The 26,957-nt window shown below is 31.1% G+C and overlaps 1 protein-coding gene across 7 annotated transcripts in view; it reads left to right on the top strand.

Annotated features, from left to right (window-relative positions):
• The window catches only part of Tomosyn (syntaxin-binding protein tomosyn), a 369,171-nt gene that overhangs the window by 323,123 nt on the left and 19,091 nt on the right, over positions 1-26,957 (top strand). For 4 of the 7 annotated variants that reach the window (XM_088264425.1, XM_088264422.1, XM_088264423.1 and 1 more), the window contains exons 8-17: positions 2,754-2,908; positions 6,387-6,550; positions 7,772-7,902; positions 8,695-8,774; positions 8,957-9,123; positions 9,815-9,925; positions 10,692-10,861; positions 11,679-11,865; positions 13,857-14,850; positions 16,939-17,031. In XM_088264425.1, the coding sequence (XP_088120551.1) occupies positions 2,754-2,908; positions 6,387-6,550; positions 7,772-7,902; positions 8,695-8,774; positions 8,957-9,123; positions 9,815-9,925; positions 10,692-10,861; positions 11,679-11,865; positions 13,857-14,850; positions 16,939-17,031 (2,252 nt within the window). Of the gene's footprint in view, positions 1-2,753; positions 2,909-6,386; positions 6,551-7,771; positions 7,903-8,694; positions 8,775-8,956; positions 9,124-9,814; positions 9,926-10,691; positions 10,862-11,678; positions 11,866-13,856; positions 14,851-16,938; positions 17,032-19,435; positions 19,533-26,957 lie in introns of all 7 variants that reach the window. The other 3 variants (XM_088264421.1, XM_088264424.1, XM_088264426.1) reach the window with 3 other exon arrangements.

Genomic DNA, 26,957 nt, shown 5'->3' with positions numbered 1-26,957 from the left:
AAAAGTGGATATAGGTATTAAGAGAAGAGTGAATTCAGGGAATAGAATAAATAGTGCTGGAATACAGTGATTGCAAATAATAATTTGTCCATGGAAGATAAAATGCTAGTTTATAACTCAGTGCTAGTAATAACAATGATGTATTGAAGCAAAGTATGGAAGGTTTTGTAAGTGATAAAATGACAATAAGGTGTTTATTTCTATTAATTTCAAAATATACTGAAAATCATTTTGAGATGATTAAGAATAATGTTTGAGAAAAATACGTGTTTTTACATAAATTATAGAAGAACTTTTGTCTAAATTTATAACTACCTACTTTTTATAAATTTACTGTCACATGTAAAATGTGAACTTTCCAAAATTCCCACATGTTTTTTTTTCTAACAGTAATTTGAACTTTTATTAACATTTTAAGCATTTTTAGCAATTTTCCTTTAAATGTTCTACGTAATATAATTTACAAAAATATCTATTACAGGTGTAACAAATTACACGCGAAACAGATAGAGAATACGTCTGCAAGGTCTAATATATATTTATTTTAAAGTGTATAGATTTTTTTTTATCAAAAATCGTATTGGTCATCGGATGTGTTCTTTTTCCTCCCATAAAATGATGCCATTAGTTTTGATGTCCCTTTTCCATCGCCCACATGAATAAAATTATGACCGTCCAGAAAAATATTGCCTCGATTTCCGTGACTTAAATTGTACCACGAACCAATAACCCCGAGGGAACCATTTTCAATTTTTATTGCTTTATTTTTATATCACGCTTTCGGCGATCGGATCGGCTACCGATTCTCCTAAATAGATAATGCTGTAGAAGGTGTTATGATTTGTACTTTATCCTTTCCGCAGAAAAAAAAAGATCCGATGAAACATTTCCCAAAAATAATATTCCTCTCGAAGTGAAACTTCCGAATATAATCTACCCTCTGATTTTTCTTTTTTCCCAATGCATAACTAGGGGAGATCGCGGCCAAAATAACACGCGTCTAAAGCAACACGAGTCTAAAGTAACACGGGTCTTAAGTAATACGGTCTAAAGTAACACGGTTCTAAAGTAATACGGTCTAAAGTAACACAGTTCTCAAGTAACAATGCGCCTCTTTCGCCTATGTTCTTCTACAACTAATCTTTGTAGATTGAATAACATTTACTTCTCCAAAAAGGGTACGAAATCTTAAGTCAAAAGTAAACTGATATAATAAATACGCAACCAAATTTGTGGACTGATTGTTTTGATAGCTTTAAATGATTGAGTCGAAAAACCGATTTAAGTAACTCCTTATTTTAATGAGGTCGTTATTTAATTTGGTCGCCCACGTTCAATTTACATCAGCTGATTTTTTTATCGCTGAAAAAAGTTTATTTCGGCTTTTGAAAATAATTTAAGATATTACTTTTTGTTAATACGCTGTCAACTTTTGATCAGGCATTCATAATGTCCTGCGATAAATGAGAAAATATAAAAATAATACGTTTTCCCGGCTCATAAGAATTCTTCTAAATGGAAAGATGAAATTTTCTTCCATTACACATGTCACATCATATATCCTTTCCGTTTTTATTCGCTCCGTTCATCTCTCTGACCTCTTCTACGAATTACACACATTTATTTGAGTGGCAGCTCGTTAAAAACATACATTCTAGGCACCAGAAAAAATAGAGTTAGGTTCGTCCTAAACTACTGACCTGAGGTAATCGACGTGAAATATAACAAATAGCTACTTACTATCATTATTTTTAATCAAACGTTTATTTGGAACTTTTTTATTATTATTTATTAATCGTCTGTCAAAATACGTTATGAAACTGTTATCTAGAAGTGAACATTAAAAAAATATATTAACCCTTTGTTCACATTACTATTTCGACCGTAAAAAGGTTAAAAGGTCGATGTTTTTTCCATCCACACATTTAAAACAACTATTTTATTTAACTTTGATGGATTCCATTTGATTGACGACGTTCGACAGTAATAAATGGATTAGAAAACACACTGCACAATATGCTCCATAACCTCGCTTTCCTCAAAGTGGGTAATGTATCCTTGTGAAGAAAACTTGAACTAAAATCAAATAAAGTATTTTTCTCTCCAGAAAAGTATTCCCGTTTTGCGTTCCACGGTATTTGATTTCATTCAATAATAATGATCCCGAAAAGTTGTTGAACTTCTTTTAGATTTCTTCGTTTGCTTAGTTATATTTATCTTTTGAATTTTATGCTGGGATATTATTTATTTTCTGCAAATTTAAACGAATTCTTCATTTGTGGTGATTAAAAAAATCATTAAAAACTTAGCCAAGTTTAACCGAAATCACGACGAACTCAGCAATGTATCGAGGGATTTGTGTAACGAAATTAAATAAATCGAATTTGATTAAAAATCAGTAGGTACCTACTTTAAAATGTATACGAAAATATGAACAAGACGTATTGAAGATTTTCACTGTTTTTTCTTCATATTTTTCTGCCTGTCCGCGCCCCATGATGCATAGGGCAATGGTACCTATATATATGATATATCATGTATCTTAAAAACTAAAATGTGTTTTAAATGTATCGGTTTTATAAATATATTTAATACATTTTAGGAAAAACATAAGTGCGAAAAAAATTCAAACAACCATTTTCCAGTAATACATTTTTGTTCATAAAAATCTACAAAGTTTGTAGTGTATTTTTTTTTAATTTTTGAAGTGAGTACCTATTTTATGTTGTTCATTTTATTCTTAATGTTTCTAGCGAAAACTACATAATATTCTCCGGCGGTCTACCCTTCGACAAGGCGGGCAGGACTCCCAGCATCACAGTCATCAACGGGAAGGCCATCACAGTTCTGGAGATGGAACACAACGTCGTGGACTTCATCACCCTATGTGACAGCCCGTGGACTGGAGGTAACATTTCAACCAAAACTTGTTTTATAGTATAAAAAATTTTTAAATTGCAATCCAATGCTCCAAATTCAAAATTCAAATCCGTATTTCAAGTCAAAATCGTCAATAAATCAAACACGGAATCTTTTGTTTGTTTTTGTAATTCGAATTCCGAATTATTTTTCTAAATCAAAAATATACGAAACTTATACAGTACCTAACTCTATTCACCCCACGCGTTACATTTTTTTCTATCCGTTTTTCTTTATTGTTTCAAATATTTCTTTTTCTTTTTTTTTAATGGGCTTTTCACCCGTCTACAGTGTTCTGGCCAGTGTCGAGTTATTTTGTTTCAAATACCTGGGCTGGGTTTACATATGGAAATAAATGAGTTAACTAGCACAGATTACTTAAACATTACTTCTTTGCGGAAAAAACACATATATATTTATTTATTTTCATTTACATACCTATTGATAGCTTCCAGAAAATACTAATCAACTACCGGTTTAAAATGCCAAAGTCGTTAGAAATTAGAGTCTAGATGAAAATCTAAAGTTATCAACACTGAAAAATTTATATGCATCACAAAAATACAATACCGATAAGCTATCAAAATATTGTATTCGTTTTCCGGTTTCGAAACCGAATACGGAAAACGAACGTGTGCTGCCGGCATAACACACCATGAATCATATGAAATGGTTTAGATATAGAATCTTATATAACGTAATTTGAGAGTACACTTAATTATTTATTTTTTTAATTAAATTATTACAAACATGTTCTTTTACCTTTTTAAATTTTTTAAAATTAAAAGTTATATTGAACATGAGATATTCCTTACTTTTTGTTTTTTTTTTACTATATTCGAATTTACAATTGGTGAAATTTTGGAGAATTTTCTGTTTTATTTAATGCGTATATTTTTATATTCTTATCCAGAAATGCCAGAAATTCTGTACACATTTCCATATACAATTGATATAAAAACATGACAACCTTTTTTGCCGTTTTCCCTGTTGGTTTCATTTATTTTATTTTTTACCTAAAATCCTTTGAAATACATATATCATTACGAAAATGACATGGTATCGTAGTGAGACCATACAATTTTTCATTATAGTTTCAATCCCTATCATCTCTCATTGTTGTAACTTTGTTGTTCTTCAGCTTAAAAATACAACACAAAAAATAGTAAGGGGATTTATCCGGCCCGCGGTTTCTGCGATTAAAATTAATACATTTTTCAAATTCATTTTTTCTCCGCTGCCATTTTGAAAAAAAGTATTTATTTTTCATTTGTCTAATTTGGTAGTTTTTCTATTTTGTTCTAATAAATAAGTTGCACAGAATAATTTTGAGGTTCTGCGACAACCGCGAACTTAATAATAATAATAATAAAAAATCGATAAAATTAAGAAAGGTGTGTTGAGATGGTGTGGACATGTAGAACGAATGAGTGAGGAAAGAACGGTAAAACAAATTTATGAGGCGAATGTTATTGGAAAAAGGAGCAGAGGAAGACCGAGAAAAACATGGCACGATCAGGTTTGCCAAATACTTGAAAGTGGTCTGGTTAGGAGTCGTAACAATCGGCGGGTATGTATGAGGGCATGAACGTGGAAGAGGCGAATAATGTTTGCAAAGACAGAGTGGTGTGGCGTTCTATTCTCTCTGCCTACCCCTGCGGAGAAGCGGCGTGATGATTAGTTAGTTTTTTTTTTAATAAAAAAAATAGTACAACTTCTACTAAAACAAATTTCAATATTTTTTTTTATGAACAACATTTTTACTGTCAAGTTTTTTTCACGGATGCTGGGCTTTGCTCCACTTAGAATGTATTCAAATCGTAATATTTCTTATTCACATCTCAACTTTGAACATTTTTTTTCATCTATATTTTATCAATATGGTTGTCAATCAGGAGTTCATCGGTAAATGCCACACATTGTATAAAGTGATCACCTAAACCAGCCAATGACAGGTAGTAAGCCATGTAAATGGCCAGACTACCAAATTCCCCTGTCAGTAGATACAAATGTACTCATCTGTTAAATAAATATCTAGATAGTTTTTTTAATAATGTATAAATGAAACAGTAATTCATCTAAATTAATGGAAGAAAAAACGTGCTTTTACACTTTTACAAAATAATAATATATTATGATTTATACAATAAAAACCTATTTAAATAAGTATATTTTTCGATTTTACTTTCAACATCCTAACACGAGTTTAGCCTTTCATTGAAAATGCTTTCGGGAAATTAGTTGTCATAAAAATACTGAAAATAAAAATATAACCAAAAAGGCATGTCAGTTTATTTATAAACATGGTTTAAATACATATATTGTCTATGTTGAAGTTATCACCGCTTTTTACCCTAATTCAGATTTACAAATCTTTATACGATATGTCGCCTGCCTTATCTTTTAACTGATCCACATATCGTGGATATACTGGAAAAAAATGTTAATTCTCAAATCCCTGTTTGAATAATCCCTGTTATTTAAAGCTTTTAGCCTGAATAAAATACCCGCTATTCAACTGAAAGTTGAGTTTACTTTTAAAACAACATATATTTGCCATTTCAAACTACTTAGTGTATTTGCTAGTTTATAGAATGTTGAAAACTTAATAATATGCATATGCAAGTCAAAATTCCATATTTTCAAGTTAAGGTTTGTTGCAAGTACACCCACGACATCTTCTTTTGAGTTTTGTTTTTTCTTTCCATTCTTTTATTTCCCCCTTTATAAGTAGGGATAAGGTCATGCTGCAAAGTACCATAGAACGGGGCTGCTTGAACTTGAAACCCAGTAAAAAAAAAAACTGTATTTGGTCTACAATAATGAACGTATCTTCTTCTCCGTCTTATTTCTCATTGCTGAGGGTTGTGACCCTTGCAGAAGCAATGACTCTTCTCCAGTTATCCCTACCGTAGCGCTCCAACCACTGAGGTGCCTGCTGCTGCCTTAATTTGATCGGTCCATCGTGTGGGGGATCTTTCTCTCCCTCTCTTTCCCTCCAGGCTACCGATCACAACTAGTCGTTCCAGGCTATCCTCGTTGCCAAGCGCAACGTGTCCAAAGAACTGGAGAATCCGTCGGGTACAGATATTGGCCAGAGTCAAGCCATCCAGATGTAGTTCCTGGCGAATGGACTCATTGGTGCGTCTAGCTGTCCAGTAAAAGCCCAGTAAAAAACAAAAAATTTAAATCTGTATTTGGTCTACAATAATGAACGTATCAACATGATTCATTGTTTCCCTGACAGGTGACACTTATTGTCATGATACTTCGATCGATACCACGATCTAAATATTTATTTTGTACTGGGCTTAAGTAACACATCAAAGTTCAAGTAGCCCCGTTCTATGGTATGTCTTTTCAGTTTCCTCTTCTGTTTTCTATTGTTTCTAATAACAATTAATTATGATTTGTTAGTTGCTGGTATGGAGGTGATCCTAATTTTTGTTGTTTTTATGGTATTTCAGATATGCAGGAGCCTTATGCCATAGTGGTATTGCTGCAGAACGACCTGGTAGTGATCGACCTGCTCACGCAAGGCTACCCTTGCTTCGAGAACCCCTACCCAATGGACCTCCACGAATCTCCCGTGACGTGCTGCTCTTACTTCGCAGACTGTCCATCTGATCTGGTCAGCATTGAAAATTTAATGTTATAATTTATATTTAAACCACTAACTTTGTGATTTTCCATTTTATAATCGAAATCTAACTTTGTTTTAAAATCACTATAAATATTTTATTATAACTTAATAATAATGTCTACCGGTTTCAAAGCTAACCGTTTCTTTATCAAGAGTGAGTAATACTGATTAAGTATTAATCAGTTTTGATAAAGAAGCGGTTAGCTTCGAAACCGGTAGACATTATAATTAAGTTATAATAAAATATTTATAGTGATATTAAAACAAAGTTACATTTTAATTATATTATAATTTTAGCTTGATGATCCAGTTTGATTTTTTTTCTTATTTTTTATTTGTTATTGTTTTTTTATTTATTACTTATTTACATTTCACAATTTAATATTATTACAAGTAAATAAATATTATTTTATATCATTTATTGATTCGGCATTAACTTTGTGGAATGACATGATAATTTTTTTTAGAAATTAAATACTTGTATTGTACCACTTAATAAGTTTTATTTCATTACACACAACTAGTTTTGAAAACTAACAGATGTTTTAATTTACAGGTGAAAAGTAAAACTAATGAGTAAAAATATTTAGGTATATTTAGAGGTTAATAGGGTAATAAATAGAGGAGGGTAGTTTTTTTTGTATAAAAGTAGTAAATATTATATGAATACAAAAATATATCCCACAAAGGCATAACCTGTGTGTGGGTATACATTTTACTTTAGATAAAGAGTACTGGAAAGAATACTATAGATATCAAGAATATAAATAGATCAAAAGAGCTGATATAAACTACAAATATTTGATTTTAAAAGAAAACAAAAAACCAAAACATGATACATAATGAAAAGAGCTAACAATAAGTTTATACTATATGAGTTGTAAATTAAAAGAAGTAGCTACTTAGATCTGTTTTTTTAATAAATCACTTCATTAAAATCTTAAATCAATACAAATTTCAATAATTAGTGTCTAAATGTTAAATGTTTTAATTATTGATATTAAATATTGTATAATATTCCCCCTTTTATGAATATATGGTACATATCCTCTCTAGTAAATTTTTTGAAAATGTTTTGTTGGAATGCTTTGTGGAAATAATGATAAATTCCTATTCAAATTATCTGTCCTTGACAAAAAGATCATTCTGTCAGAGTTAATTTATCATCGAAAACTGAATTTTAATTTATGAATTCCAAACCTTTTCCAGATACCTGCCTTTTATTCTGTCGGAAGACAATGTAGCCAAAAGAGAGTCGGATTTAGCGAGCGAGAATGGCCGGTCAATGGAGGTGAATGGTCTCCTGCCTCCTGTTCTTATAATGAAATTATTTTAACCGGGTTCGTATTTTCACTTAAATTAAATATTCTCCTTAAAATATTTCAAAAGATTTTTTCATCAAATGATTCGGCAGTCACTTTGTAGTAAAATCTATCCATTTTTGTTTTACTTTGTTAATACCACTATTTCTTAAAATTTATTATGACATGTCGCTCACTCCTTTCAAGAACGTCATAAATCAAAAAACTTGATTTTTCAGGAGAACGTTTTTAAAGTTTAAAAATATATTACAATGTATTAAAAATAAATATCTAGCCACTTATTGAACTTTGTACTGTACAACAGATCTTTTTAGATAAAACCTGAAGGTTTTTTCTCCATTTGAAAAATATTTAGTTTATTAAAAAAATAAATTAAACCATACCTTTCCTTCAAAATTCAAAAACAACACTGTTTGCCCTGTAGCGGGTAAATATTAAGTTAAAAATATACCGATTTTGCTGGGATATAATACATTTTCTGGGCATTCTGAAAACATGTACAACAGAAAATTGACGATTTTTGATTTATGACGTTCTTGAAAGGAGTGAGCGATATGTTTAGTTGCATTCCGCATCATTATCAAATACATATGATCTTTGAAAATGATGCTGAATGCATCGAAAAACGTGCCATAATAGATTTTAAGATATGGTGGTATTTACTAAGTAAAACTGAAATAAAAATATTTTATTAAATTTTAATTCTATGAAAAAATATATGGTTCATTAAATGATTCAATAAAAAAAATTCACTTGTACAAATGTGTTTTTTGACTAATTAGCTAACCTTCATTCTTTTTCTCTTTACAGACATGCAGACGGGAGTATAAAATTCTGGGACGCAAGTGCAGGGACATTACAAATATTATATAAATTAAAAACTGCCAAAGGTTCGTAAAATTTTATAACGTCAAAAACTATGAAATAACAAGTTTCTACTCACTCCGGTACCGATACTAGAACTTTGTAACTTATAAAATGCAAATAAAAGGTTTTCTTCTACAAACTGACCCAAAAGGAAATATTAATTAATGGTTAAATTGTACTCATGGTTTTATGTATTCATTTTCAGTATTTGAAAAACCCCGTTCAAGATCAGTAGATGGGACGGAAGAGGATCCTCTCTCTATTCAGCTGATCTCCTTATGTCCAGAATCAAGAAAAATGGCAGTGGCTGGTGCTGGCGGTCATGTTATATTTTTTAAATTTAGAAAAACAGAATCCTCTAGTGAAACTCATGTGAGTATAATATATTTTCATTATAATTTGTAAACTTACATATGCATCGACCAATATGGTCAGCAATGCAAATGTGCTCAAACAGCAAGAGCAGGCAGACAGTTGCTGACTGATAGCAAGGTGTCCTATCTGGGGCATGTGCTAAAAGGAGAGAAGTAGGAGCTATTGCACCTAAACATAGAAGGCAAAATAGGTGTGGGCAGAAGACAGATATCCTGGCTCCGGAATTTACGAGATTGGACGGAGATCAGACTGTCCAAGATAAGGACAATTACTCTTAAGTCGGTGAGTATGTATGAGGAGATGCATGAATGTGAGAGTGTGGTATAGCATTATATTCTCTCTGTCTATCCTTACGGGAAACGACGTGATGGTTAGTTAGTTAAAAAAATCGAATCAAGGGATTCGAACCATATATGTATAATGTAAGCTACATTATACATACATGCATATAATAAATTACACAAGTTATGTATAGGAAGCCCCAAGTGCCCTAATCACTGGTGCTTTTTTACTTTTTTTTTAATGCCTACTAATCCACTTTAATTTCATTTCTTATTGGGTGCAGATAGTAGCCAGAAAAAGTTTCTTTATATGAAAATAATTTTGATATTAAATGTTAATTTTTTATTAAAAATCCTTATTTTGTGATCATACGTATTTATGATAATTTCCATATCTTTTCTTTCAGGTATTAGAAATCCCTTTGAATTGTGATGTACCGGAAGATACGGAAACCTCCCCTGATTGTGAATTTGTTCCAACGCATAGGCACTCAGTTTCACAAGATCTTGAAAAAAAGGTACGATAATAACCATTATTTATCTACTATAATCAAATATATGTGTTTATTGATGTATCATGCACAGGGAGAAAATCCAGTTTTAATATGTCGAAAAAACATCATTAAAAGTACATGAGGCTTTAGCTCCGAATGCTGGATGGTGTATAACACCTACTCTAGGTAACTAGAAACTGCTGAAATGCGAATGCTTAGATAGCCAGTTGGAGTGTCCCTTAGAGACAAAATAAAGTGTTCACATATTCGTGTAAGCCGGATATAATAGATATCAAAAGTAAAGTAGAAAAAAAGCAATTAAAATAGTATAGGCACATAGGACGTAGAGAACCTGATTATATTGTAAACCAGGTAATCTCCATGGATCTTCCTCAAAAGGATGATTCGAAGGTATGGCCTTGGTAACATTGTCCATGACAGAAGGACCTACAACCTGAGGACAAGGAGAGCTGACCCCAACAGTCTATAAAGACGATATGTTGGGATGGAGCCAGGAAGTAGCAAAGAAGATATATAATTTATAATCATCTATAGGGTGTAGAATCCAGTGTCGATAGGTCCATAGCGTTTGAAACATTTACATATGTAATTACAAATTTATAACATTGTACTTGAATCACTACAATTTCACTAGAGACATCTATTGGTGAGACGAAGAAGCTTTTTGATTGAGTAGAAACTCTTTTATTTGTATTTGAGGTGATTATAATCACATACACGAGAAATTTTTATATGTATAATGTACATCCCAAATTTCCTCTGATTTCAGACGTGGTGCTCTCCATTATTACGCGTGAAGGGTGGTTCAACAGTTCGCAAGGCTGCGGGCTTCCAGGCCGCCCTCGTGTGTGTTCCCCCCACTCCCCCGCGCCCCCCCGACCCCGCACAGCCGCAACAGTTCAACATTACAGCCCTCACTATCAACTCCTCATACGGACTGTGAGAATGCAAAATACATTTTTTTTATAAAGGAATAACCCGCAAAGTCTCTATAAGAGTCTTGTCTGCAGGTAGGATAGTAAGAATAGAGAATGTTAATGTGAAAAATACATCGCAAACACCCAGACCAATTGAAAATAAATCTTTCTTGAATTTGTTTTGCACTTAGTGGGAATCGAACCCGCAACGCCAGTTTCGCAGTTGAACCTACCCAACTACGCCACTGCGCCTGTTTAAATATTTATTTTAATATCAGATTTCTTCTATAATTCACGCGTTTGGATACCGAACTTGGGGTCCAGGGTTCAATTTCCAGAGGCGACAAAAAAATAGATTTTTAGATTTTTCGGAGATAGTTCTCACTGATGTTTATTGAATAACATACTGGGTTGATACATTACAATGTATTATAATTAAGTATAAATTTAAAATTGTGTCTATCAATGGTACAGTGTCCTTTGCACCATAGGGTACGAAGAAGATATCTAAAATATACAAATCTGTAAACTTCCAACTATTAAAGTGTGAATCCATTTTTAGCGGCAAAATAAAAACAACATTTTGAATGTGTCCAAATATTTGGTCTTGAATACATCCAAAAAAAGTCTCTGCTAAATTAATTAATTTTCAATCCAACATGTATGGCTCTTGTAAACTCTGTACGAGATTAATGATATGTAGTACCTCCAAAAATTTCAGCGATGTGGTTATCAATCGTGGATAGAATGGTAATTGTTACATGCGTGTAGTCATCACTCGTTAAATTTTAATTATATTTTATTTTCTTCATGTTTCCAATTTGATGTTAATTTTCCAGGATGGCTTTTGGAAATGATCATGGGCTTGTAATAGTGGATGTCGTACGCCGGGTGGTAGTCTGGAGCGCAAGTTCCGCTGAGCTGTACGGATCCCAGGACCCTTACTGCCGCTCTCCCCGTCGGGCCTGCCCGGATCCGCCTCTCACTTCGCATCCTGAAGCTCCGACCTCACCGAGTATCGATCAGGTATGATGCAAATACTTTTTAATATTATAATCTGTGTGATTCAATATTTTCTTTTTTTATTGTATTCACGTTGATATGAGCGTATTGCAAAGCAAATAGCAATTGATCATACTCGTCACAGAAAATTTTAATATTGTATATATTACTTTCTATCTGTAACTTATCAACAACAAAAAATCTATGTAACTGGTAACATTATTTAAATATATCTCAATACAAAAATCCTTATTGAGCTACGTCAATTAGATATTATAATGTCAAAATATAACACATTTACGACAGGTGTTTTTTACGCCTGCAGACCGCTAACGACGGGATTTAATTATTATGTACATATAGTTAGACCTTAACAAAGAGATTGGTATATAATATTCGTTTAAACGCATTGGATAATTGCTTCTTTTCTGACTGACGAAATGAGGCGCAGAAGGTAAAAATACCCTTCCCGGCGTTAAGCATCAATTGACCAAACGGGTAGAAATGCCTTTCCTGTCCGAAGTGTGTTAATATAAAATTATAAAATCAATTTTTGATAAAAAATTATTGTTAAATTATAAACAATTATATTATTTTTAAATAGCATACTACAGACTGTGTTTCGTATTTAATAGTTCTCCAAAATTAAGCTCAAAATTGATTCATTATCAAATTATTGTTTGCTTCAAATACTCTCATATCAAATGATGTACTATACTGGATTGAGTTATATAAACATGTCGAGAACTAAATGTTGTAAGATAATATGATAAATTAATAACCATGGCTCAAAGATGGTAGTATAATAGCATTTTACTAAATAAACTCTTCTTAAATTAACTTCTATTAAATAATTTTATAAAAAAAAAATAACGTTCAAAGCCAAATATGCTATTTTTGGATAATATTGATGAAACTGTCAATCAAAAAAAATTATAGATTGAATCATTATGTATTTTTACCACATTGATTTTAAAAATAAAAAAATTAATATCTTCATTTGTGTTTTAGCGTCTCCAAAAATCTTACAATGTTTCTCGTAATTTCTTGAGAATATAAAAGTACCGTCATTTAAAAATGTGACTTACCATCTACTTGGATGTGAGAGTTTTACTTTTTTAAGAAATATTCCAATTTATTTCAGAATGAAATAATTGCATGTCCAGTTGTATCCACTTTTTTAAAGTTTTTTTTTCTGTAATAAAATTATATGGATAATCAATTACGAGATAATAGCTTTGTTTTATTCAAAAGGAATTTATGATTTTATGAAAATATTGGTTCATTTCAAATCCCTTTTAGTTGATTTTACTTATTCAGTTTATAATTTAGATTATTCCCCGTGGCATTTTTTTTGGTTTTATAATTTTATATGACTAAAGAAATGCTATATTTCTTCCTTTTATTTCTCTACCTTTGCATTTTTCTAATTATTTCATTTTCTCAGTTTGCTTTTTGGTCGACTCGTAGTTTTGCCTTGAAGTTTTATAGATTTATTTTAGGAGTTATGGTAAAATTATGGGTATTTTAATTTGCCATCTTTTTTTATTTGTGTTAAGATAAGTTATTATTTGCAAAGGGCATCCAAAATGATACATATTTCCAATGATGATACACTGTATGTGTATTATGTCGCAATGAGCCATTACAGTATGTATTTAGCATTTTGTTTGTAGGATCTCACTGATTGTCGGAGCACTACATTTTTTAACTTCATGTTGATTCAATCAGTTTTATGTTGAAAATACTAATTTCATCACCATATCACAGTGTATAAGGGTAATACTCGATTATCATTAGATTTCAACGTAACCGGTAATTTATATTATACAATCACAAAGTTGTTTATAAGTTGATGATAATTATATTTTGATTTTTTTTTTCTGCACTATCCATTCATCCTTAATTATTCCCGTTTCTTTACCTTCAACCTCCACGCATGACTCGCACAAATGCATTCTAAAACACCCTCATCCTTTGGTATTGAATCTACCCTCCTCTACCATCAACACTAGGCGCAGCAGTCAGACAAGATTGTAGAATACACAGAATCCGACCAGCCTGATCCCAATCCTACCACTCGAGCTCCGGGCGCCTCTCAAGACTCGAGCCAGTACCCGGATAATGTGGTAGAGATTGCTGATGAGGCATATTTGCAATTGAGTCCCAACCCAAAACGAGAAACCAGCGCCTCTATCGCTATACAAGGTACCGCGACGCAGCATCCCTCCAGTCACGCCGGCAGCTTGCCGATTACCGAAATGACAGAAAATTATGACTCCTTGAATCTGACAGCCGAGGAGAAAAGCAAAATTGAAGCCGCTCAGAACAGAAGAAAGTCTACAACGTGGAAAGGTTTCAACTTAAAAAGACAACTTTCCAAGGTCGATATAAAGTTTAAGAATACATTTTCTGTCGCTCAAGAGAAAAAGGAAAATGAATCGAAAGATCCTAATCCTAAAAAGAATTCTGTATTTTATTTCCCCAATACTGAAGGTAGTTCACTCTCGCCTGTGGAGAATGAAGGGGAATCTCCCATTGAACAAAGCCCAACTCACAAAGAGGAAACAGATGAAAACTCTCAGAATGTCGATGTCCCAAATGACAATGTGGGAACAAATACCGCTACAGGTTCAAATCCAACGGATCAAACAAATCTTGAGAAAAAGAATATGTATGATCGGATGCACCAAGAACTCCGAGAAACTTGGAAAAGTGAAATACCCACTGACGAAAACCCTAAAAGAGCAGCCGATGATAAAGACGATGGAAACAAATCTTCTCGACCGGATAATTTACCTTTGTTTGATGAAGATGGTAAACCGATCAGACCGCCCAGACAATACAAGAAAAGCAAATCACTCGTTGGTGAAAAAAGGGATCAAAGATTGCTCTCTGTCCCCAATATTAAATATGTCCGCCAAGAAAATGTACTGAAAGACCTCAGGAAAAAAGATGGTAGCGCTCAGTCGCAACCCTCATTTGCTGGCAACATCATGAGGCGCTTCAGTAAGTATCTATTCTGATTCATTTCCTTTTTGACATCTTTCCAGCTTTATAATATAAAATTTTAGCGAGTTCTAGAAATTCCTTATGTAAATAAATATTTTAATTAACAATAGGGTTTAATCATCTTGTATTGTAGAATTTTACTAAAATAATTATATAGCTCAAAAATTTTGCACAGTCTGTAGCATCGGTAATAACTCTTAGTTGAATACATTTTTTTATTCAATTTACTTACCAGCAACAGCATACATTTGTATTTAGTAGAGTACATTCTGTACTTTAATTAACATTTTTTAGATTCAATAGATTTTTTATTATGCTGTAACTATAGAGGCAATCTAGATTTGTGGGTTGCTATTTGACTGTAAACCTCATAAAAAATAACTACTAGGAATGGTTTTAGAGTGAAAATAATCACTAATAGATTTTTATACTGATATGTCTGTCTGTATCCCATCAATCCCTCCAATATTTTTTCTTTATTTATTTCTTGCTTTGACGCCTTTTCTTGTTTCTGACCGCTTTTTGTTTTCTGTTGATTTTATATTTTACTGAACAATTTTTTTAAGATAACTAATATTTAACACAATAAATAAAAATCATAAATTCCTGTGTTCATTGTCCATTTAAACAATACATCACCTATTAACCAATCTAAACAACTTTATACTTAAAATATAATACGTACCTCAGCATTTCACAAACCTTACGCATATCATCTATGTTCTTGTAAACTTAAAAATGTCTTTTTGGTGGTAAAGTCTATTTATGTTTATACATATTTAATTGTTTTGTGTACATACTATTGTGTGACTGTCCAACTGTAAAACATTACTCGCATTTTTTCATAAATATACTTGGTTTGGCTATTAAGAATACAAGGTCCAAAAATATCACAATTTTAGTGTATCTTTTTGTTTATATTTACATGTTTTTTTGTTTGAATTCATAAATAACATATAGTTGTTTATTTATTATTTAATATATGTATATTCAAACCTACTATATTTTATAAAATAATTTTTAATAATATATCATAGGGTAATTTTTTTGTTAAACTACATGATCTCATATCATCATTGATGAAATTTTTGTGATTAAAATCTTTTTATTTCAAGGATGCATCGTCGGATGATGACCAAAACTGCCTAAAATACCTTTTTGCCGATCTATTTGGTAAATGAAAGTTAAATCACTTAACGCATTTAATTTGTTCACGTGTGACCAAAATTTGAGATGTTGACACCGTTAGATGTGAGTGGAGTTCCTAGTGCAGCCAATATTTTTTTAGCTTTTTTTTCCATCAAACAGATTTGTTTCATCCATCACTTTTGCTTTCGAATGGGTAGTTGGACAATTAGAATTACATTCGTTTCCGCTCTTGGTGAACCTTGTCCCTCCAACGGATCTAGCTCCAACACAATGTCCATAGGATCGACAGATCATTGCGCTTCTTAGTTTCAATCCGGTCGGTAGATTATCCCTGTCTTGTAGACTACAAAAATGCTTTTTACTAGATTATAGTTAAACCAGACCTCCAAGTACCACCCATTTGACATAAAACTCAAAACATTAAAAGCACTCTTCAACTCACTAACAAATTCGGGTGTAATTTTGTAACACTTTTGAATTATAAATTTATGATTAAACAACAGTATTATTATTATTATTACTATCTTAGCCCTAATTTTTACTTCTTGTTTCTTGAGATCAGTCCTCTTATCATTGATGAGAAGTCTCTTCTCTCGAAATCGAAAAGGGAAAATTAAAACAAATGTGTCAAAAATATGAAACTCGGTCTATTTGTAGTCATGTTTTAATTTGACAGTTGTTTAACCATTTTCCAAACTATCGAACTGAGACATGATTACTAAATTTCAACTGAACTTAAGAGTTTGATATTTACCAAAATAAATATAGTAATACTATAATAATATTAAAATTATTATTGATTTATCAATAACTCTTCTATCCGTTTACTGACATTTTAAAATTAACAATTAATCATGGCATCTTGAAGTGGATTATATTTATCTCATTTTTATATTGTTTTTGTCGTTTTGTGAATGAATCTTCCCTATTTCATAGGAAGGTGTATGTGCCGATTGTGTAGATCTCGTCGGCGACCTAAAAAGTCTTGCCGTAAGAAGTCACAGCAGAATATCAAATCTAAACATATAGGTATGGATAGCGGTGGTTGGGAATTGGATGGATGCCTTGTGGGATTTGTTGTTGACCAGTCTCTGCATAACTAATTTCAATACTTCGGAACCAACATGTATGTCCTGTTTCAAACTAAAGCCAAAATCAACCGCTGACTCGGGTTATAAATAATCTTTAAAAGAGGTCTAACCCTTACACTTATGCACCTATCAATTTATCTGACTGCCCCAACAGGTGCTTAAATGCGAGAGAGAGAGAGAGAGAGACATCTCTTTTGTAATCAGAGTCAATTGTTGAATTTAGCTCTAGAACAGCTAATTAAGTCTTTTTTCTAACAAAACACATCTCATTGGCATCACACATGCCTAAATTTATAACGTCACCAAAAACTATCAAAATGAAATGTTCACGTCTGAATAATTTTTCTACCTAACATTCTGTACTAAAATGAAATCAATCCATGTCATACCATTTCTCAATTATGTTACAGTTTTTTTATAAATATACATACCTATACTTTGAAATGCTCACTTTTGTTTAATCGCATTTAGTTTTCCATGTTTCTTTTTTAATAAATATCTGGATCTTTTTTTCTTTTTTTTGTGATATTAAGGGCCAATTTTTTGCAGGTGATATGTGTAGCAATTAAATAACACTTTATTTATATACTTTGTTTCGACAAAACAGCTGATTGAAAAATCCTATTATATTTTAAGTGTAACAAATTATTTAAGAAGCCACTATTTTTTATATACTTTCTCAAAAGAAGTATATAAATTGATTTTTTTTTGTAAAATTGTTGCAGGGAAATACAAAAAAAAAACTATGGTATTTTTTTGTATTTCCCAGCAACAATACAGCAAAATGCTATTATCAATAAGTGGTTGTTTGTATAAAGTTTTATTTTGAATTCAATTTTGTAATTCACCAGGGTCAAATTAAGATATAATTGAAGATTTTAAATTTAATTATTTTTATTTGTTATTTTTTGCATAAGATATCTTCGCAGTCTCTTATTTGGCCCTAGCGAATAATTATTCTCAGATGTGTAAATGATAAAATAATATTTTTTGTAATATTTCATAAGTCTATCTATTTAAATATCTAATCCCCCGGTACCTTTGTTTTAGAGCTTAATTATTCAAATCAATTTTATAATTTAAACTTATTTACATATCTTGATAAAGGAATAAATATTGTTTTTATTTTTTTAACTATACTTTGTCCAACGTTTTATAAACTTTATAAAATTAAAATCAAAATTTTATTTTTACCACATTTATTTGATACAATTTTCACAACGGATTTAAACAAATGCTTTGTTTTCTTGAGGAAAAGACAGACTTGGTTGCAAAAATAATACCAAATAGAAGTGATGAAAAACAAAGTTGATCTTTTATTTTTGTGTTAAGATGTTTAAAAATACACTTTATTTATTTTAAGTAAATGACAACACTCCTTAACATCAATCCCTCAATCATTTTATCCAATGACTTAATCTGGAGGATTAGATATTTAAAGATGATTGCCGGTCGGAATTCGCATAGCAATTTGTTCACATCTAAAAAAATTATACTTCCTACTAAAATTAGGAGTAATGTGCAATGAAAAAAGACATATTACATTGCAATATACATATGTGAATACATAAATTCACTTTTTCTTCTCACATTTACTCAAATTCTTTCCCATTCGGTCCGATTTTTTCCCACATTTTTGCACAATGATCCACAGCATTGAATCAAGGCTACGCAAGCTTGATCCTTAATAATTTAACATCAAGATAATCAGCTCGATCTTATCTGATATCTGAATTTTATAGTCAGGGTTGTCAGATTTCTGAAATCCCAGATTGGGATGGTGTAGTGCTGGAGTAAATCAAAGGATTGTTAACCGAGACATTGAAAAATTGATATCTTGAGATAATCATCAAATTAATTATCTTGATATTTACTTACAAGGTAACCGCAAGTAAAAAGTTATCTTGATTGTTACTTACATGAAGGCGGGGTGATCACTCCTCCGCTTCAGGGACTAGTCCAGGGTAATATTAGAGTGTAAAATCACTCATTTTTATTTTCATCCCCCCCCTGGGAATCAAACCCAGGACCTCCAGCACGGTAGCTAAACATGCTAACCATCATACTACGGAGGTGGACGTTACTTAGAACATGTACAATATATTCCTAGATTATATAAATACTCGTATATCAAATACTCGAGTTTAAATTTTATTGTTTAACTTGGTACAGTGCCATTCAAATAGCCTGGCAATCTTGACTAGAGTATCAGTTAATGTTGATCACGTCGGGAATCGAACCTGAGATCTTGTGTGTGGAGCAATTAGCGTGAATAAGTGGGATTGCGCGAGATTGCGGTGCGCGTTCCGACCGGCAGTAAGAATGGCGTGCGGCTGCGGCAGATGAACGGGGTGTGCGGCGCGGCGCGGGCTGAGGCCCGGGCGGAGGCGCGCGGGGAGGCGCGGCGCGGCGAGGCGGTGCGGCGCTCGCGCTCCTCAGGTACCCGCAAGCTGCAGAAGTGCCTGTCCACGGCCTCCTACAGCGAGGACGTGCGCGCCACGCTGCCCGCCAACTCCACACACCAATCGCTGCTAGTCACCAGACAGTATTGCAGTTTTGGTAGTACAGTCACCTGACATCGTTATAAATTATACTTGTGTTCGTTATTCTTTTCTCACTTTGTTTTTTTTACGCTTCGTAGTAATATTAAGGTGGGGACTGACCGGAGCATTTCGTCATGACGTAACATTCGCGGCGAGCATCCAAAATTGGTTTAAGTACTTGGAACGAGCTCGGCTCGCTGTACTGACAATACGAATGCTCGCATCGTAACGTGTCATGGTACGATGAAATGACTCTGGTCAGTCCCCACCATTACAGTTTTATTTGAGCAACCCTCTCTCAACTTGTCAATCTACTTAGAAATTTTACTTTGCATTCTTATATTTATTTACTATCGAAGAGTGATTGCCACAAGCATTTAAAATTTAGAGGTTCGCTGCTTGGCTTCCCCACAGCCTAAAGGCAATTAGCATAACACTCTTTCGCTGTAACAATAACATAATTTTAAAAAAAGTGTTTAATTTCAAGAAAGACGTTTATTGCTTACGCTCTTGGTGAGAATGAAATGTAATAATATGTGTATTTGGAACTTTAAAGTTTACTTAATTACCAATCTTTTTGTAATATACAATAAGAACAACAATAAAATCTTTTGTTACTATAGCAAATGAGCCATTTGATGTCACATTTATAATTTTTAAAATTAGACAGTGGTCCTTGAAATTTTAGTATTTTTTTTTTTTTTTCGATATTACGTGTCAATGATTTCCCATGTTTTCTTGGAATGTGACAAATAAAAATAATATTTCAAATATCTTGATTTTCCAAACACTGATATAAAAATTTTAACTTGTTGAGAAAGGGTTAATTTTTATAAAATTATGTAAATCATTTAATACAATTTATCAGTTGCAATATTTATTTCTTCTAACTGAAATTTAAGTTTTCTTTTTGTATATTCAGTTTGTTTTTGTAAGAAAACTATAGTTTTGATGATGTAGTTTTTTTTAAATTTCATCCATTGACGTTATCAAATATCTCATGACTTTTGTTTTTAATTTTACACAAATTTTCAACAACCTACAAAAGATTTTTATAAAACACAACACATCTAGTTGATATATACAATATATATATATTTTTTCTCTACAATCGTTTTATTCTGAAGCATAATTAATTATCAATTTATAGTGTTGTTTATGATATTTATGAATAATACCGGAATAATATGCACGAAACTCATATTATGTTTTATGTTATAACAAAATAATTTATATTTTATTTATTAGCAACCATTATTTTTAGATGTTATAGTATTCAAATTTATTTAACGAACTGTTGTGTATTCTAATGGTAAATTTTATTCTATCTTAAGTTTTCTATTTAAAAGTAGACTCTTCTTTCTAATTATCTGTCGAAATATTGAGTAATATTTTATTTTCATTTGAAGAAATTTCTTATTGAACAGTTTTTTACATGCAAGTAACGTAGTCGAGCAACGGTCAAGTTCTCATATTGTAAATATTATCTGGATAAACGTTCAGTTACTGGATCTTTGATAATTACTGGCCTCTTCCTTTTTCACGGCAATATTGAAAGTTCTATCTTCCTGATGTGCATTTTTTTTTAAATATTATCATCTATCATCTGTTTTTGAAAACATACTTAAAAGAATAAAAATAATCAGTATTTTAGAGTATTTTTTCAATGACGTATTGTAACATCTTCATTTAGGAGGCTTGCGTGAACGTTTATGGTAATAATAATTATTTTAAATAATTTTATTGATTTTAATTATATTTAATTGGTAAATACTACAAATTATTATACTTTATTGTCACACATGTTTCGATGCATTCAATATCATTATTTAAATGAAGTTGAGTGCATCATAATACGTTTTACAATATATTATGGTAATTAAAGGTATCTATTACCAAGTTTAGGTTAAATTTTGAAATCAATAGATATTTCCACAAAGTGTCTGTAAAATCAATAAATGGGATTATATTTGCATTTGGTTCAATTCAGAAGGAAAAAATAATGCATTTTAATTAAAAGAATATTCGGATGGCTACTACTTTTTGTATGTTTTATTTTTATAAAATGATTTTTTAGCCTATTTATAGTTTTAGACCAATAAAAATATATACAATTTTCATGAAAAAAAAAACATTTTGATATTTGTGTAGATAACTGACAAATAATTTATAATTTACTACAAGGGCTTCCTCAAGTGGCCAGTAAATGTGTTATTCACCCTAATTATTCATTATACAATATCTTTTTAGCACCCATTCCACTTAGGGTGACCAATCCTTTCTTCTCCCATTTTCAATAACGAACAATTACATATTTAAACGTAGCACGAAGTTGACTGTTTGAAGTAACACAGCTACCTTTCTCTTAACAGGGTGTCCACAAACTCATAATGAAGGTACCCTAATTATTTTTCCAAATATTTTATCAATCTCCAGGAATAGTTTTTCCCAGCATGTCCCTGACACGGCACTTCAATAATTCATTTGTCTCCTAGATATGTACTCCACCAACTTCAATTTATTACTGAAAATTATTAATCCAGCCACATCTAAAAAATATAACACATCTGTATTTTTTAACACAAAATTTTTATTCTTTCTGTCTGAATATCCTAGACTTATCGTACTGAAGTCAAGCACATTTTTTTTCGCCTCCATTGATTAGATTTTTTCGCACCAAATTGGCATGTATCTACATTACGATGTATAATACCTCGGGCCTTCTTTCCGAGAGTTCCCTGTTACTAAATTTGTACAAAATTTATTCTTTTAATCAATTCTTTATTTAGTTGTTTTTTATTGATTTAGATTTTTAGTAAATGTTTTGTAATTTATTTCATGTAAACAAATGTGAACTTTTTTTTTGCTTAAATTTTCAGATCGGAATCATATTATAGGTAATTTTATAATGGTTTTTCATTAGTTTTGATTTTTCCTTCTTAGATGGATCCATTTGTTTGTTCACTCATGTAAAATTATTATTTTATTTTCTACCTATTGATCTCAGCTGGAAAGGAATAGCAGTAAACAACAAACTAATCATGTACAATATGAAAACATTCTCCACCTAACTTTCAAACTTTATGCCACGAGACACTTCATCATAAACTAAAATAACCTAACCAATCTTTGAGTGACATAACCAATTATTTAAAATAAAGTTTATAATATTACTTAAAATATATTACAAATTGCTGACTGAATGCAATGAATGTCTCTTAATCAATTTATTGGGACTATTTTTTTTTAATTATAAAGATTTAATTAGATGTATTTCATTGCAGCCATAAAGAATATTTCTAAATCTATTTTCAAAATTCTCAATTCAGTTTGTTTAATGAGAATTACACATTCAGTTAGCAATGAAATTGATAAAATAAATTAAAAACAATAATTAAACCATATTAATTGCACAACATGGAAAAGGGATACTATCTCTATAATTTTTTTATGTTTTTTTTAAGATATATTTTTATGTGATTTATTTAAAAATTATGTTTGTTAAAATTTAAAATATTTATTTTAATTGTACAATTTTGTATTGTTGGTTATTAGTTAAGTAATATTTATTATTTTATGTAATTTTTTCGTTTGTTAGCGTGCTGATTTTTGAGTGACTAAATATGAACAACCTTTTTTCAGTTACCCAGGTAATTTTTCACTGTTGAATAAGCGCGCTTATAAATATCACTTTAGACAAATTTGCTACAAAATGCTCACTCATACTTGATTGATGTAGTTGATCACTTTAATATTTAAAGCATTAAGCTTTTGGTCAGACATTTTAACAAAATGTTATTTGTGTTTAGTATATATCCACTCACTGAGATTTCAGTCTGCCAGTTTGGAGACGTACCTGTCTCTTCGTCAATCTTTACACCAGTGTGCTAACACTATACACCACTACCTCTATTCACGCACTTACATCTACACAAAATATTCCATTATTGATCTTCAGCTTGACAAATAAATAATTTGTGTAGGTGCAAGTATGTTTTGTTTGCCTTCGTAGTGTACTGGTTAGTTTTCTGGTCCCAGGTTGGATTCCCAAGGGTGTCAAAATAAATATTAAAAATGCATTCTGCTTTATATTTTATATAAATTAATTTAATCTGCAATTATTAACGATCAATATAAAACTGCATTGATGTGGTGCTTTATTTACCATTGGGTGTGGAATAGATGTCCCAAGAAGAAGAAACGCTATGGTAGTGGTGTATGTGTTAATATGCTGGTGTAGTAATTGTCCCGAAGAAAAGATGGGTACATCTTGAATCCGTTCGTCTAACATCTCGGTGAGTGTTTATGTATTAAAACTAATATTTTGTTGATCACTCTATGATTTTACAATAGGAATAGTATCTCTTATCTATATATTTTCTCACGATATAAGCATGAATTTTCATAACCCAGAGAGGCGACTGTCGATGATGGCCTGGTATGTTAGATTCTTAGGCATTTCTTTTTCCAATAAAGGCTACTAGTATTTCACAAAATACCTTGGTACACGCATCCACTATCTAGATGCACTTTCACGACCACCGCTGATTTCGTATCCTGATAACAATGTTCTCTCTTTCTTCAATAGACAGTCTCTTGTGAGTAGTACATTTCTTGAACACCGTAACTCTTTTACCACACTATTTTAGTTCTTACGTCTTATTTCAAAACACAACACCCTTCATTTCAAAGCACCTTTTTCGTTTTCATTTTATTATTTTGAACTTCATTCGAGCATGACGTAGATGTTTAATAAAGGTGACGTACTATCCAAAACTCTAAGCTATTGTAAAGAATACCTTTTTTTCCTATTCGACAGTCTTCAACTGAGTCCTTGAACTACGGCTGGTTAATGTGTGTGCTGTTTGGATTTTTAATCTTTGAAACTTTGTAATTTAGTCAGATTCAAAAAATGTTCGGTCATATTACAAAAACAAAGATTTATCTAGTATTGATGTATAAGTAATTGCATAAATCCAATATCATAATCAGTAAGACCGACATTTTTTAAATCTATAATCTTACAATTATTCTAGACTTTCCCACTAAATGTCTTCCATGATATCTATTGTTCTTTATGCCCTTGATAACCATTTTCATTTTATTCGCTTTTCCATATTTGTATATTACATTCATATTTTATTTTAATAAAATATCCAACAATGTTACTTTTGAAAACAGAGTGACAGTATATATTTATTTTAATATCACAATTGTAATCAAATTACGATCCTGTATTTTAATCCAGATTCTATCATTCTTAAAATTATCAATTTACTTATTATTACTACACAGTAAAACCTTATTATATATTTTTTAATATCATATATGTTTTAATATAAACCTATTTTTTTAAAAGGAATACCTTTAAGTGAATTGGAACAGTATTTTTTTAACCTTCTTTTTTAATCTGTTAGTGGTTTCTGCTTTTTGTTGCTCGGTAGACAATTATACGCACTTTCCTAAAGGATTACCTTTCTCTTATCTTGAGTCCGGAGAATGCCTTCTTCCTTTCTCTGGCACTTTCTTAATTAGTTTGTTAAAAACCTCTTCTAATTAATGCACTCAATATCAACGACAAAAAACTCTTTAAAAAATAATCCTTATATTAATTAAAAATATTTTTTTCTGCAGCATATTTATACGCATATGTGTGTAGACCAGAATTGACAGTGTTTAAAACTTAAGACATGTTCTTATGTTAGTGTCCTCTTTTTCTAACCCTTTTTTTCACCTAACGGTGCATAGGGTACTGCATCTTGTTGATGCTGTATTTTCTTAATTGTTAATTACGTAAAGGCAAGGAGATCAGCCCTTCTAGAGTGATATTAAATAAGTATTGGAGTGAATCACTGATATTTATTTAGGCCCCCCTAGAAATCAAACACAGGACTTCTAGCATGGTGGCCAAATGAGCTAACCACTTGATACTGGAGTCAAAGATAGAAAGATCTATACAGATGTATAATGGACACATCTGATTAATTGATTGCTAATTTTTTACCACACTTATTATAATTTCATAATATGAAACACTGTTTTTGTCTTTCATTGGATAATGGTAGAATTTTTTTAAATATGCTAGTTTGTTCTTCATAAATTTAGTGATAATTTGATTATGCATGCCATTATATGGTGATGGTACTTATTGGTTATGGTTAATATCTGAGGAAGATATTTTACCATAGTGAACATTTTCTTTATTTCAAGGTGATGGCTATACCTTACAAAAGTTACATGTTAGCATATTTTTACAATGATTACAATACATTGTTTATATTTATAATACTTTCTGGGTGCTTACTATACTGGGAATGATATGAGGTGAAGAAATTATAGGTACATCATGTATTCACGAATGTGAAAAATAATGGGCTTGCCTTGCTGGTAAACCCTAGGCACGCCACTGCTACATACATGTCATCAAGTCAAAGCCAATGTGCAGTAACATGATTTCTTAATATGGATATTTTAAGTTCAAAATTGGTATCTAAATTTATTTACATTGTTACTTAGCCAACTTCATATTATAGTTGAATATTTAAAAACTTTATTATCACGTTGTTAAACAAAACTATTAATTCGCCATTTTTGACTCAATGGTATTATTATAGTCCATTTATAATTTTAATATTCACTAATGACTTAATATGAGTACGCAAGGAACTGGGAATGTTCTATACATTCTCTCAGGAATTACTGAAATAAAATAATAATAATACCATTTTGACATCTCAGAAAATCTTTTTAAAAAAATGTATGTATTTTCTTGGTGTAGATGTTTTTAAACAAAATTGTCTATTAATTCTTAAAGAGTTATTTGTCTTTGTTTTTTAAATACCGTAAATAGGCAATATTTAAAATGTGCACCTTAAATGGCAAACATGCTTTAAAAAAAATAAAAAAAAGTGTCATACTAATTTTCTGGTTTTGTTTATTTACTTTTCTTCTAACTAAAATAAAAATATTATGTTATATATGTTATCATTTCTATATGGTACATGTTGTAGTATATTTAGTGAGACTTTCGTACATATAACAAAAAATAAAGCGTTATAAAAATGCATTACTGCTTTTCCATGCCTGCTTGATGTTTTTATTTGCATCCGAACCATGCCAACTGCATAATGATCTTTAATCTAACATTTTAATAATAATAATAAAATAATCAAATGTAAACATAAATGATTAACAACATTCTTTCTATAATGTCATTTGTTCACATTATCATTTCGGCTGTCCAAACTCAAAACACAATAAGGGACATTTTTTTGTTATACGTTTTTTTTGCATTTTTTGACTAAGTAAATTCTACTTAATC

Source organism: Brachycentrus maculatus, unplaced genomic scaffold, assembly GCF_059751285.1.
Source record: "Brachycentrus maculatus isolate JH-2025_06_01 unplaced genomic scaffold, ASM5975128v1 h1tg000226l, whole genome shotgun sequence".
Lineage (NCBI taxonomy): Eukaryota > Metazoa > Arthropoda > Insecta > Trichoptera > Brachycentridae > Brachycentrus > Brachycentrus maculatus.
The sequence above is the reverse complement of the archived record's forward strand: the minus strand, read 5'-3'. Positions and strand labels throughout refer to the sequence as shown.